The 15,060-nt window shown below is 39.9% G+C and overlaps 1 protein-coding gene across 1 annotated transcript in view; it reads left to right on the plus strand.

Moving 5' to 3' along the window:
• The first annotated feature begins 3,047 nt into the window (after positions 1–3,047).
• CUNH2orf73 (chromosome unknown C2orf73 homolog) overlaps positions 3,048–15,060 on the plus strand; it is a 30,633-nt gene continuing 18,620 nt past the window's right edge. Inside the window, exons 1-2 of the mRNA XM_063229378.1 lie at positions 3,048–3,187; positions 6,555–6,765. Of these exons, the coding sequence (XP_063085448.1) occupies positions 3,162–3,187; positions 6,555–6,765 (237 nt within the window). The 5' untranslated portion in view covers positions 3,048–3,161. The remainder of the gene's footprint in view (positions 3,188–6,554; positions 6,766–15,060) is intronic.

A 15,060-nucleotide genomic window follows, 5' to 3' on the forward strand; every position in this document is an offset into this window, starting at 1 on the left:
TAGTAGTATGCTATAACTTGATTGGATGTAAGTGAAGGCAGAGGAACACTTTCATATCTGACTGATTTGAACCCATCAAAGATAGACAAATCACCACTAACATTTTTCATTCTCATCATCCTCAAATTAACGTGTTTGGTTTATAAAAGTCTGAGTCTAAGGCAGTGAAACAATATAATGCAGCATTTGATGAGTCTTCCAACCTACTAATTATAAAAATTGGAAGAAAATATCAGCAGCTAGCTTTTAACAAATGCCAGAGTAAGTTCATTGAATGAATTTTTTCACTTAATCCTTAAAACACAAGTGTATGAAGCAAATAAAATACATTTTTAAACACAGAACTCAGGATTGCTTGTTTATGAAATATTTTTAAGATCCTCTGTATCTTAAGTACTGGATAGAGAGACAGCAAGCTGGATCTCCCTGAGTCATGCTTTCCTACACATTTATACAACTGCATCACTCAATATTTTCTGGAATTTTCCTGTGGGTCAAAACAATTGTCAATTTTCTGCATCTATAAATTTTGACTTAACAATTTCCACTTTCTTGTAGTCCCTCACATACGGTGTGCTAGCTCCAAGAGCACCGGTATTTTTAACTTGAAAAATATTAGTAAACTAACTGCTTGGGATAATTTTTGTTAACAAATATCTAACCTACCTATCAGGACTGAGAAAATTACATGCATTACTTAGGTTAGTGTTCACTGGTTTTTCACACATTAGTTTCCTATAGAATCACTTTATTTTACATCTGGAAAAGATCATAAAAATTATTTCATATGGCTATCTCTTTTTTATAAAGAGAATCTTCAGGACAAAGAACTTTGCCTCCTAGGTCAGGCAATTATTAGTAAAAGCCACCAAGAGTCCAGTGCCTTTTTTGTACAAAAAGATAACAATTATCTTAAAATTCATATTATGCTGCTCCTTACAGAGAATGCACCAAGCATAAATGCCATATTATTACATAATACATTACCATCATTACTGAAATTTAACATTTGTGACTGTCAGTTATATAATGCTCATATGTTCCTCTGCCATTTTGTTCACAATTTTTTCCACCATAAATGTCTTATATCCCTGACTACAGTGTGGCTTAATTTTGGTAGGCACAATCTTTTGACAATTTCTTGTTTTAATGTTTCCCATGTACTTTAATAAATTATAGACCTACATAAACTGCTTAACAGTTGGAAAAATATATGTTTACATATATATTTATATATATTCACCCTCATGCACGCAGAGGGTTGTCTTTATTTTGAGCAATAGGGAGAAAATGGAGAAAATGGCCTTGCTTCTTAATAAACAGTTGAGACCGCTCCTGAGGGTAAAAATTGAACTAGAAATTAGAGGGAATAAAGAGAGTGTTGACTAAACCTCGAGGACATGTGGCCCCATATGCAAGTCAAATTGCTCAATAAAAATAGCACTAGCAGCTGGGTGCAGCGGCACCTGCCTGTGATCTGAGCTGCTCGGGAGGCTGAGGCCAATAGATTGCTTGAGTCTAGAAGTTCAAGACCAGCCTGGACACCACAGTGAAACAGTTTTTAAAAAAATAGGATTAACTAATAACGACCAAGGACATACTAAGCATCAGACACACAGCTCCTAACATTCTGCCTATATTAAACTACCCATATTTCATAACCCTAGACAATTTCACATTTTGTAGATGAAGAAATTGAGGATCTGAAGAGTTGCATCATTTTTCAAGTGAAGTAGCTTGTAGATGAAGTCATAATTCAAACACCAACTGCTTTCAAGGTTGGTGCCCCTAATCACAGGTTGATGGTAAGTGCAAAACCAGGTAAGTAGATGTTATTTAATAAAGTGCCCAAGAGTTGGCTCTTAATCCAGGATTCAATAAATGCTAGTCCTCTAGCCTTCTCTGCCCCGCACCTTGCTTTCTGGTTTCAACTCACTGCCTCCATATTTACTCACCAACTCCCTATTTCCCACCCTCACAACCATACTTCACATACTCTTCAGTCTTTTTAACAACAAAGTCTATACTGAAGTATCCAGGTCACTGAATGTCATACACACTTCTTCCTGATAGGATTTTAGCGCATGTGTGTACAATGAGTCTTAGGATCAACCTCTTCTCTTCCACATTACTTCAAGGTAAATGTAAATACACGCACTCGCTATGTTACAAAACATATGTAGCACATGCACACAGCCAGATGCCCAGCAGGATTCAGCTCAAAAAGACTTTCTCCATTTCCTTTTTATGCAGAGAAACGCACAAGTTATGACAGATGTCAAAGACGCCTGGCTGTGGTCGTGGAAACTGGGAGGCAAAGATGAAGTAAGAAATTCCATGGCCAAAGGTGGATGCAAGTCGTTACTGGCTTTTCCCAGGAGCTTGCTCCGGTCGGGTAACTGCTGTGCCTACTAGCCCAATTCGCATACTAGTCCCTCCACGGATTCCGAACTGCACTCAACCTGGAGCAGATGCACACACTATAGGGAGCCTTATCTGCAGATAAGTGGTCCCCTGCTCTATTTGCTTGCTTGCCACCGAGCTGGGAAGGTTTTGTTAGAAATTGTGGCAAACAGTCACAGCCTTTCCCGTGCAAAGGCAGCGAGCCCAGGGACGGTGAATCACGACTCGCACGGTACTTAATGGTTCACGATATCTTTCCCGCCTGTCCGCACTCAGAAGCCGGACGACAGCTTGGGCAGCCTGGGCGAGGGCCTGCGCAGACACCAGCAGCACCACCCAAGCTTCCGAGCCCACGCCGACGGCGGGGGTGGGGGGATTCGGAAACCGCCCCTCACTGATCCTCCAAGGCCAAGGGCGGAGAAGGTGCGGATAAACAACCACCCGGCCCACCAGGGGGAAGGGCAAGTTCAAACGCAGGCCGTCCGGCTCCCTGCCCCGCCGGAAAGAAACGCGGAGAAAAAAAGCGTACCACCCCCGCTTCCCGCATTCCAGCTTCGCAGCGCTCAGGGCGTCACTGCGCCTGCGCGCTCGGGGCCACGCCCTCACACCCTGCTTCGGGTGATTTGACTGGCTGCCTCCGTCGCGTAGCAACGCTTGAGTCACAGTCGCCAGGCTCTCGCGCCCTTTCCCTGATACTGCTGTGGCCCAGTCGGTCCTGTGAGGCTCCAGGGCTGTCACGTGCCAGGCCGCAAGGGCTCATGGAGGAAAAGGAGAAAAGGCAGCAGTAAGTGCTGGGGTTTATTTCCCCTTCGGAGATTTTCCTCCTTCAAAGGGAGGATTAGGTGAGACCCGGGGCGTGGTCCTAACGTTAGCTGTGCTAAACCTGCAGCCCCCTCCCCCCCCCCCCCGATTTCTAGGGTTGAGTGCCGCTAGTCATAATAATTATTTTAAAGCGCACTGTTTTCTGAGCACATACTGTGTGACAGGGACTTTACGTACATTGCCTGGCCTAAAAGTCTTCATCTTGAAATCACCTTGCCGTGTCCCATTTTATCTTAGCAGATTCTGTAGGCTTTGCCCATAACATTGTCCAGACTCTACCACTGTTGGTCTCTGCTCGTTTCCACACTGTCCCAAGGGCCGGTTCTCACGCGTGAGATACTGCATAGCCTTGCTTCCCTTCTGTCTGTCCCTCAACACAGCAGAGCAGTCTTTTTACACGTCAGTTAGATCGCTGGTCTCCGTGGGCATCGCAGGGTAAAGGCCAGGATCCCCACACACTGGTGTCCCTGCCCCTTCCTTGGCCCTGTGTACTGCTTGGCCTCCCGCTGCCAAGATGGTACTGCCTACAGGCTGCCTTGCGCTGTTCTGCAGTGATTCTCAGAGAGTGATCCCAGCCAGCATCACCCCGACTCTTGTTACAAATGCAGTTTGGGGCTCCCCACCCTACGCGAAATAAAAACTTCTGGGGGTGGGACCCAGTAATCTGAGCTTTAACAAGGCCTCCGGGTGATTACTGCACACAAAAATTTTATGAACCATTGAATCAAGATAGTGCAGCTCGTTAGAATGATGTGGAGCTAGCTAGGGACACTTTCTTCAAAAGCTTGTGTTTTTGTCTGTAGAACTGGCTGAGTCACCTAGAGAGGCTGGTTAAAAAATTCCGGGAAAACAGCTCCGGAGATTATGATTTAGTAGATTGAAATGGTATCTGTAAATCGGTATTTCTAACAAGGTCACATTGATGCCAATGTGTCTACTTCAGTGACCACTTTAAGAAGCACTCTTCTAAGGGTGGGGACATTTCTGCTGTGAAACTTTGGCAGTTCTTTGCCGGAATGCTCATTCTTTAAATATCCACTCCCTCTTCTCTTCTTTTTTCGGTCCACACCTTCACAGTGCGGTCTCCACCCTACCTAAAAATGCAGCCTACCTCCTACAGGCGTGTATTCCTTTTCCTCATTGCGTGCTTTATTGTCCTTACCACTTGCTACCATCTAACAAACACTATTTTTCTTATTTTTCATATACCTTAGCCTAGAATGTAAGCTCTGTGAGGGCAGGAATTTTTATTTCATCACTGTTACGCTCTCATTACCGCAAATAGCATCGGCACATAATAAATATGTCGAAAGAACGAATTAGTGTTATTCTTACATCTCTCAGAGTAGCTATTGTTATTATGCAAATAATGAAACTGAGGTTGATATTAAATGGGACAGTAGGATTGAATCCAGATCTAATTTCAGAGTCCACTGGTGTGTTTATCTGTGTGTTACTTCTACAAAGAGGTCACTACAAGGTCATATATTTCATATTTATGAATTATTTATAGCCATTGACAGCACAGTACTTAATCAAATGAGTGTAATCCCTTCAAAGACATGCTTCTAGTATAAATGTATTGCTGGATTACAACTATGAAAAACAGATGAGAAAAACAGATGCCAGAAGACTACAATGATAAATTAATTGATCTGAAAGTCACAACCACAACCATTAAACAAATACTCGTGTCTCTGGAAACAGAAAAGCTTAAAGTCATTTGCATTTTACAGTAATGAGAACAATTTTTGTTGGGAAGCAGGAAACTAAAGTCACAAGGATTCCGAAAGTTACCAGTGTGTGGAGTGGAGTGTGGGCTGAGGGTACACAGCTAAAGCAAAGCCAGGGTGGAAAAGCAATTCCAGAAAATTCAGTAGAAATATGTCAGTGTTCTAGTGGCAATCCGGTTACGTGGCCATTGGGGAAATAATGATGAGCAAAACCAGCCCACCTCACAGACTTTGGAGACGAGCTGTTGCTTACTAAAAACAAGCAAACAGAACTATAGACATGGATCGTGAATCGTGTCATGAAGGAAATGAACAAGCACTAAAATGGAGAGTAGATGAAGTGGGGAGTAAACTCTAGGAAAAGCTGAGGCAGGGGCTTTTGACTTAAAACCTACGTGAGCAAGCTGTGCAGGGAAGTGGGGAAGAGCCTTACAGACACGGAATGACATGTGCAAATGGCCGGAGGAGAAAATAACTGAAGACTGGCTGCAGAAATGAGGCCAAAAGGTGTAGCTAGAGCGGGTCACACTGGGACTACAATGGCGAGGCAGCTTTTTTTATAAACTTAAGGCCTTGTTTCACTTGAGAAAAGAGATGAACCTGGCTTTGAAGTAAGATGAAGTTATACTTTAAAGGCTGTGTACAAGGCTAATCAGAACTACCCATTTTCACTATAGATTTGGATCTTACAAAGTCACATTTTGTGGGATCAGGGCTTTTTGGTCTATAAAAGCTTCTACATAAAGTATTTAAATTAATATATTTGCTATTTTTCAAATGTCTGAAATTTTTTAAAGTTTCCTTTTATAAATGTCTGGTTGCCCTTTTTTAAAAGGAAAAAGTGCCATAAACTATTTCTTTAATATGTTTTCTCATTTAAGTGTTTTGTTTTGTTGATACTGGGGATTGAACTCTGCCATAAGCTGAATCCCCAGCCCTTTTTTAATTTTTCATTATGGCATAGGGTCTCCCCAACTTGCTAAGTTGCCCAGGAGACTACGCACACCCAGCTAGCAGTTTTTATTTTTATAGCAGTGTAGTTATTAGAAGCAAAAAAGTGTTCAGAGTGAGTTAATTGTTTTGCCTGCACAGTGGTATTTTCTTTAAAAGATAAGTAACGGTCACTAGACAGCTTTTATATGCTTGGCAGGTCAGTTCGTAAATATCAAGTAGTTATAGGTACTTGCCCTGATGACTGAATTTAGTAGGAAAAAGTGGGAGAAAGCCATCTTTTTGCAATAAAATTTTTTAGAAAGTATTCAGATTAGCATATAATTTAGCTATGTACATAAATACTACAAACATGTTTGGTAAGTGTGATCAAATACCACTGTTTACTACAAGCAATTGACAGTCTGTATATCTATTACATAATAATGAATAATCATTATTAACAGATTTCTTTATATCTTATGTGATTTAGAATGAGAATAGACTGTCCCAAATTTAAACAGCATAAGCCTATCAAAAACTATTAATAAACCTAAATTTTCTTGACTGATGCTTAGAGTATATTTAAATCTCATTTAATTTAATTATGACTGCGCTGAAATGCTCATTGGGGTCAATTTTTTACTATTTACTTTTGTTTTACAGACAGCATAAAATAGAAGATGCTGATGTAATATATGTAACTGAAAAAAGGGAAGAAACAAAAGATGAAAAAAATCCTGGAAATGGCATACAACACTCAAAACCATGTGTGAGGAAAGGACGTGTAAATTATGCTAAATTCATTTATACAAATGCAAGAATATATAATGAGCCAGTTCCTTACATGGATCCTAAAAAGGAACCAGAAGAGCAGGTTGGACAGATGTTTGTTATGTACAAATACAGATTTAGGTTTGACAGCTTTTTTGCAGTACAGTTTAGTCACTGTTTAAAGGATGTGACCATTCAGAAGAGTCCTGTGTATGATGCAGTAGTTAAAAGCAGTAATTCGAAACTGTTCTCAGTCATACAAGTAATATAATATATATATATATATATAATATGTATAATATATATTCAAGTAATATATATTTCAGTCATTTTTCTGCATTCCAGCAGGTTTTAGCCACTAAGTGATGCTTGAAGATTACTAAAAAAATTTCTATAATACAGTCTTTATGATATATATTCTAATATAAATTTCCTATGATGCTTAGTAATTCAGATACTTTCTACAAAATAATAGACCACTTTTTGAAAGCATATAAAGTGCTCACAGCCAGGTGTGGCAGCATACACCTGTAATCTCAGCACTCAGTAGGCTGAGGCAGGAGGACTGCCATTGGTTCTCGGCCAGCCTGGGGTTACATAGTTCAAAGCTGGCCTGGACTGCAGAGGAAGACCCTGTTTCAAAAAACAAAACAAAACAAAAGTGCTAAGAGATAATTTTTTATTTAAATTACTGTATATCCTTTTATTTCTGTAATTTTCTATCAGAAATATTTTACAGGTAATAACATATACTCCAATGACATTAACATATGCTAAACAAATAGTACACTTGTGTTTTTGACTCAGGATGGCTGGCCTGGTCACATCCCTCTTATTTACTATGCCACACTGGATCTGTTGTATTAGTTTCCTATCACTGCTGTTACAGATTACCACAAACATTGACTTGTAGCAACACAGATTTATTTTCTTAACAATTTACAAGTTCAAAAGTCCAAAATTAGTCTTCTTGGCTGTTGGCAGGGATGGTTCTTGCTGGAGGGTTTAAAGGAGTATCTGTTTATTTGCCTTTCCATCATCTAGACTCCGTTGCTTTGCCCGTTGTACTTTCTCTTTAAATCCAGCAGCATATGGGTAGCATTTTCACGTACCTCTCTGACTGACTCATCTGCCTCCTCCTCATACAGCCCCTCATGGCTATATTGGGTCTGGCCAAATAATCCAAGCTAATCCGCCCATCTCAAGATACTGAGTCACATCTTGCCCTACTCACTTTCCTGGTTGCTAGGACACAATAGCTGACACCCATAACTTAAAGGAGAGATTTATTTTGGCTCATGTTTTTAGCTTATAACTGATTGTTTCAAGACAGGAAGGCATAGTTGGAAGGGTCGGGCCAAGAAATGCCGTTCATGTCACGCAGCAAGGAAGCAGCGAGCAAAGGGTGGGAACAGGAAACACCCTTCCTGCCACCCCACGTGACCCAGCCCACCGCTTCACACAGGCCAGCTGGTAGCACCCCTAATCCAGTCCCTTCCACAAACCTCTGAATGCATGAGGTTTTGGGGGACATCCAGACACAAACCAGAACACATCTTCCAAATCCCTTTGTCAGGGAAAATAACGTTCACGTGTTTGGAGATAAAGACATAAACATCTTTGTGGATGGAAGAGCATTTTACACAATAAAATTCACCTGTTGTAGCGTACAGTTCTGGGTGCTCTGGAGGGACAGAGTGGTGTTACTCCCCCCTTCCCATCTGCAGTCATTTTCTTCCCTACTGCAGCCCCAGAAACTACTGGTGTGTTTTCTATAGTTTTCAATCCTCCCAAAATGATAGATTTACAGTATCTCTATATTGGTGCATATATCACTTGTTCATTTTTTGTTGCTACTGCATTCTAGCTATGTGACAAGTAATTTAAGATTATTTCTGCACAAAATAAGGATAGCAATCTTTTTCACTGGGTATTTTATTTTATTTTATTTTTATTTTTTAATTTTATTTTGAAAGTAGTAAAAATGCAACAGCGCAAGACAGAACAAAGCCAATCGAGACAATGCAGTGAAATTGGTACAGGATTTCACAGTAGGATACTGGGATAGTAGTAATAAGTACTATGCTATATCTCTTTAACTTAACAATAGCTGTCCAGTCAATTATGTATTGTAAAATCAAACCAAAAATAGAACATTGTAAAACCAATTGAGAATACTGAATAGAGCAAAAGAAACATAACAAAACAGTGAAAACAACCTTTGCCTTCAAACAGAAGATAGAAGGAAATCCCCCATATTTGCTATACTGCATGTGGCCATCCTCCCAAGAGATGCTGAGACATCTATCCCCAGAAGCTATGGTGGGGGGAGGAGGGCGGAAAGGGGAAGGATGCTTGATTTTCAGTCCGCGTGGCAGTACGCTCACAGGTAATGGTTCTCTTCCTAGCCCACGCTGCAGGTGCTTACCAAAAGGGCAGAACAATAAGCTGCTTGAGTCCCACCATGGCCGGATCTCGGGAGTTCTCTCACTGGGTTTTAATAAGTATTGAAATAGATATTCCTGTATGAGGAATATAGTAGTAAACAAAATAAATGGAGGTGGGGGAATCTTGTCCTTGTGTTGCTTACACCGTGGTGAGAGAATATGCAAAGTAAGTAAGCTGTGTTAGGATACTGAATGGTGGTAACATTTGGTGTGGAAGGGGGCTGAGGTCTGCTGCAGGCAGAGCTGCAACTTTAGGTAGGTAGTCACAGAAAGTGTCTCCAAGAAGGTGACCTGAGGAGGGTGTGAACTGACCACACAGAGACCTCGCAGAGGAGCATTCGTGATGCACAAAGGAAGCATCGAGCATTAGCTCTTAGCCGCAGAATCCTAGTCTTCTGTTTTCTGCACGGTTGTGGGAACTAAGGAGCCCACTGTCCTCTGCTGAGGATAAGATTCTGTCATAGGAGACCTAACAGAGTGCTGGTCCCACGAGTGATTAACAGACGGTAATGAGAATATGGCACTGCAGAGATAATCATAATATCTCATGTAGGTGTCTTCCAGTGTAACATTTGAGGAAAGAAAAGTGTGCCAGCTGGTGACCTCCCGGGACTGGCAATGTGAGCTTTACCCTCCTCCACTTCCTTCCTCATCTCTGTCAGGGTATGAGTTAAATGAAGTTATGATTTCATCTGGTATCTAAATGGAGATTGCTTTTGTGAGCTTTTTACACCGATGAGATCAACTGTGCTTGTCATAAAACAGCACACTATGGCACGGTGCAAATATGAGCTCTCAGGGAAGGAATTCTATGTCAGATATGTTTTAACATCATGCAGAAAATCCTGGCAAGTGTGGTTTCCAGGCTACTTCATTTCGTAAACTTGCTCCTGCAGGTGCTTTTATATCCATTTGAGATTTGGAATAAATAAATCATTTTCTTGTTAAGCTAGACCTATAGTAGGAAAATAAATTTGGTGCAGCAAACCAGGTTAGTATAAAATTAGCCTGGTTCAAGAATAGAAATCTGGCTGGGCATGGTGGTACACATCTGTATCTTGAAATTCTCATACAGCAAGACCTAGAGAAAGAAATGAGAGAGAGACAGAGAACAAGAGGTGTATAACACAAAAATTTAAAAATTAGTTCCAACTAATTTTTTCTTATTCTGTAGTCTGTGAGTATGTACAAATGCATACTGTTAGGAGCTGCTGTCCACAAGGCCAAGAGACAGAGTGCTAGACCTGTAAGGAATGACGAATTCTAGTTTGAAGTGAGTGAGAGGATGGTAAGGCTGCTAACAGATATGGATGAGGAGAGTTACAGAGAAGTTGGGAGCTGCAGTGCAGAATTATAGTCAGACGTGATGTGGGTATGTAGTGACTAGAATGTTCTTAATTTCAAAAACAGAAATAGTAAACTTTTAAATAAACTCATTTTGAAAGACCCAAGGAATATTAATGCTTGTTTAAGATGACAAGTTCTTTTTAACAGTAGGCTTGGTTGAAAAATTTATAGTAATGCTAGCTTTAAAATAAAGTTGCCTAAATACTTTGATTGATATGTTTTATGTATTTTGCTAAGATAATATATTTAGAACTCAGCACCAAATGAGTTGCTATTGGTTTATAATATTTTTTAAGTAAAAGTTTCATGTTCTTGGGAGATAAAGCAACAGTACTAGAAAAAGTAAGGGATTTTTCTTTTTGTGTGTTTTTGCTCAGTCACTTCCAATGAAAACTAGTTTGCTTGTCTTGGGTTTCTAAATATTGTACTTCAAAAGAGATTGTACTAGGTCAGTCTTTTCCAAAGTGTATTTTTCAGAGTACTGTCCTTTTCCTGCATGCTTAAAATAAATTCCCAAAGTCATGTAGCTTGGAAAAGCTGTATTTTTATAATATCTCTGTCAGAGCTTTACAGTTATAGTTTAACTTTATCTCACTATTCCCCCAAATTTATTTAACTATGGGGACCTGTTTGTATAACATCTATCAATATTCTAGAGAATTAGTGTTCCCCCAAATATAATTTAGGAATAACTGTTTGGAAAGACAATGCTAATTGCTTACAAAGAGTTTTTCCAGCATTCCTAATATCTACGCACTGTAACCAGTGTGATCTTGATTGCTCTAGTGTTTGTAATAGAACTTCAATTCTCTAAAGCCACTGAGCTCTACAAAAGATGTCATTGTCTATGTGTAGGTTTTGTCACAAGTGTGTATTTCCTTGGGAGTCCCCCAAGTACTTACGTTCCACCGATTGCCACTGTTACCACCTGCTGTCTTGGCCAGGCCTCCGCAGCTTCTGCTATGGATCCCAGCTTACCACCACTTGCATTCTCTGAACTAATTTCTCCAGGACGCGTGACTTGATTTTATCACTTCTTCCTTAAGGATTCTTCCATAGTTTGCCAAAGAATGGAAAATAAGTAATGTTTACTACGACATTTCTGAAAGCTCAGGCATACTAAGAGTATAACATAGACTCCCGGGCATTGGCTTCTAATGTGGCCAATGAACACATGCTAAAATGTTAAGCTTCTCGGGAGGGGGAACAGTGAACACCATCTTACCTGGCCCCCACTGTAAGCCTCCAGTCACTTCTTGACATGGAGGCCAGCGACTGTCATCCTGAAACAGGAAAAGAGATAGACCTTAGGAAGGGTCAGGAAGGATTCTTCTTCCTGGGTCCAAAGTTTTAAACTGGCAACAACTATGCAAACAACTAAGCAAAATCTTGTCTAAAATCTGAAGCATAGCCTATCCCCTATGACCTAGACAAAGCCTTCACACGTGGTGACTTTTCCTAGTTTAGCTTATTTTGTCATAAGTGACTGTGCATTAACCCTTAAGTCTGATGAATCACAGAAAAAATTTATTAGTCCTTCCCTTGTGTGAGAAACAAGCCTCCATCTATTTAAGTTCATAATCTCTTATGAGCAAATTCTTGGACTGAAAAGGGGTATAAATATGCATGGTGCATACAACACTCCCCCTCTTCCAGGAACAAACCATACTTTTCAGGCAAGGGGAAGACTCCAGAGATAGGGAAGATAACAGTACAGTATTCTTGAAACTGTAGGATTTAATTCAGTGAAGATGCATCCAATCTATAAAGGCAGAACACTTCTGCCAACTACAGGGTCAGACTTGGAAATAAATTTTGATAAAACTCTCAATTCAAATAATTTTGCTTAAAGGCTAAACTGATATCTCCACTTTAAGAAAAGCTTCAGCATTACTTTTTTTTTGTTTTGAGACAGTGTCTCACTATGCAGTTCAGGCTGGCCTTGGGCTCATTTTGTAGCCCAGGTTGGACTCAAACTCACAATGATCCTCCTGCCTCAGCCTCTCAACTGCTGGGATTACAGTCATGCACCACCATGCCTGGCACTTGCATTACATTCTTTTTTGAGAAAAAAAATTAATATGCACTAAGCATTTCCTCCTGGTTCATACCCAGGAGAGTATGAACCTGTCCTTTTCCTGCATGCTTAAAATAAATTCCCAAATAAATTCATACCCAACTCCTGGTTCATTTCCCCAATAACTTGGGCATTAGCAAAATGAGTTTCTGATCAAAATTAGATACTATAAGATACGCCTTTTATATGTAGCCTTTTGATAGGAGAACTTTCTCAGTGTTCTTTTAATAGAATAGAATACTCTTTTAATAGAATACTGCTAGGATTTGAAAGTTTGTTCCTTCCAAAACTTATGCAGAATTCAATTGCTATTATGAAACTTTTAATAGTTGAGACCTTTAAGAAATGACTAGGTCATGAAGGTTCTGCCACACAGGTGAGATTAATTCTGTTATAAAAGGGCGAGGTGGATCCCTCTTAAGTTCCTTTCACTGCTCCACCTCTCCCCATTTACGTTCAGGACAACGTCTTAGGACTAGAATTGCCAAACCTACCCTCATCAGAGTACCTTGCTATCAGACTTCCCAGCCTCCAGAACTGTGAGCCAATAACTTTCTCTTCATTACTAATTACGCAGTCTGTGGTGTTTGGTTACAGCCACACAAAAGAGACTATGACATTGCTTAGAGGTCCTTTATTTTCGTTTTTGAAGGAATGTAGTTTGTGCTTGTCTGGGGTAGCAGCCCACAGGAGACTTGATACAGCAGAGCAGCACGGAGATGAGTGTGTGAGTAGAGGAGGGCTGAATTGAGGCAAGGCTGCTGCCTGCTAGTGATGGAGCCTGAGGAAGTGACTTGATCTCCTGGCAGTTTTCTCACCTATAAAATGGATGTTCTATCTCACAGAATTGTGGTGAGCATGAGGTGAGGCCTACAAATCCCAGAACCTGCAACATAATGAGCACTATCATACGTATGAGGTGGAGAGGAGGAGAGCTGCCAGAGGCAGGCACTGTGACGCCTGTAAGACATGATTATTTTTAGCCAGATAGTGAGAAGTCGCCATCTGTTTAGTAATCTGCTCTAGAATTTTCTCAGCACCTATGTTAAGTAGTCTTGTTTTTAAAATTCATTTTGTAGCCCATTCTGAAAATAAAGGGCATTAGCCAAGCTGTCCTCTAAAATCCCTGCTTCACAAATGTCTGTGATTTCTGGTCACCCTTCACACGTATCCATTATTCCATTACTCCTGGCTGTAGTTTGCAAGAGGCCGAAAAGCCAGCACCATTTGAAAGTGGTAAGGTGAGACCTAATTCTGTCATCCGCCATTCATTTCTTGCATTTCTCTTTGGCGTGGTTCATTGATCTTTTTCTCAGTCTCAGGTTAACTTCATTTAACAAAGAACCTCAATTTGAGAAGTCCAGTCTTTCAGCTTTGAACAGTGTTTTCCTTTCCCACTTGTTATCCTTTCCTTGATTACTTCAGTTTTCCCTAGAAAAACCTTTTTTTTTTTTTGCTGCATTTAGCATATTGTATGAACTTCTAAGTTTCTTACCCATCTGACAAGTTGACTCTATTAAATTTTATTTTGAATTTTATGTCATGTCCTTAGACATGTCTGTCTTTTTAAAAACTAAGCTTCCTTGAGAGCTGACTCTGTGCAGCCACATAGATTTCTCTAGATGCTGCTTCCTTTTGGATAAGTATCGCCTCTATTGTATTGTCAGAAATTTATAATTAGAATCACATATTCATTCTCTTGAATCATATTTTATTAGACTCAGACTGTGAAATCATAGATGGCTTTTCAAAGGCAGATCCACTTTCTTATCACCCACGGTAGGTACTTTATCGTACCCACGGTTACTTTATTCCCTGATCATATCCAAGAGCCCCTAGCTGTCACAGTTACCTTCCCCACCCCGGTTCTCTTCTACCTGATCGGGAAGTTTTGTAACTTCCAATCAGAGTTAAATTGAGCAACAGTCTCTACTTCCTCAGTGTTGAAGAGATTTAGTGGTCACATGTGCTAATGAAAGATCTATCAGTGCTCCCTCTCCTACATGCCTAGGTGCTAGTATCAAAAATTTAGTAATTTTCAAGGTATTTTCTCTTAAAACAAAGTTTTTCAGTGTGAGCTGCAGCCATCTTTGTGAAACAAAATAAAAGAGAAAATAAATAGAAAAATACCTGCGTGCCCTGCAAAAGAATCGAAACTTTCGTTTCAGTTTTATACATACATTACATTGTGTGCTCTTACATGATAGAAAACGTATTTTATTGGTATGAGACTAAAAACCTTGAAAACAACCATTTTAAATAATAAATGACTTATATTACCGTAAGAAAATTATAGAAATAATTTTAGATAAAATTATAACATATATATATACATATAGCATATAATATTATAGCACAAAACACTGAAATATAACCTATTTTGTTAAATTTTACCACTTCATTTTTGATAGACATTAGCTTAGGAATTTAGCAGGTGTACTTAGGTGAAAAATATATGATAATTTACTTTTAGGTGCCTTTGAAGAACCATAATCTTTCTGAAAAGGTATTCCTAGATTTCAGAAAA

The sequence above is a fragment of the Cavia porcellus genome, unplaced genomic scaffold, assembly GCF_034190915.1.
Source record: "Cavia porcellus strain 051 isolate PalLab524CR breed Dunkin Hartley unplaced genomic scaffold, mCavPor4.1 scaffold_18, whole genome shotgun sequence".
Taxonomy (NCBI): domain Eukaryota; kingdom Metazoa; phylum Chordata; class Mammalia; order Rodentia; family Caviidae; genus Cavia; species Cavia porcellus.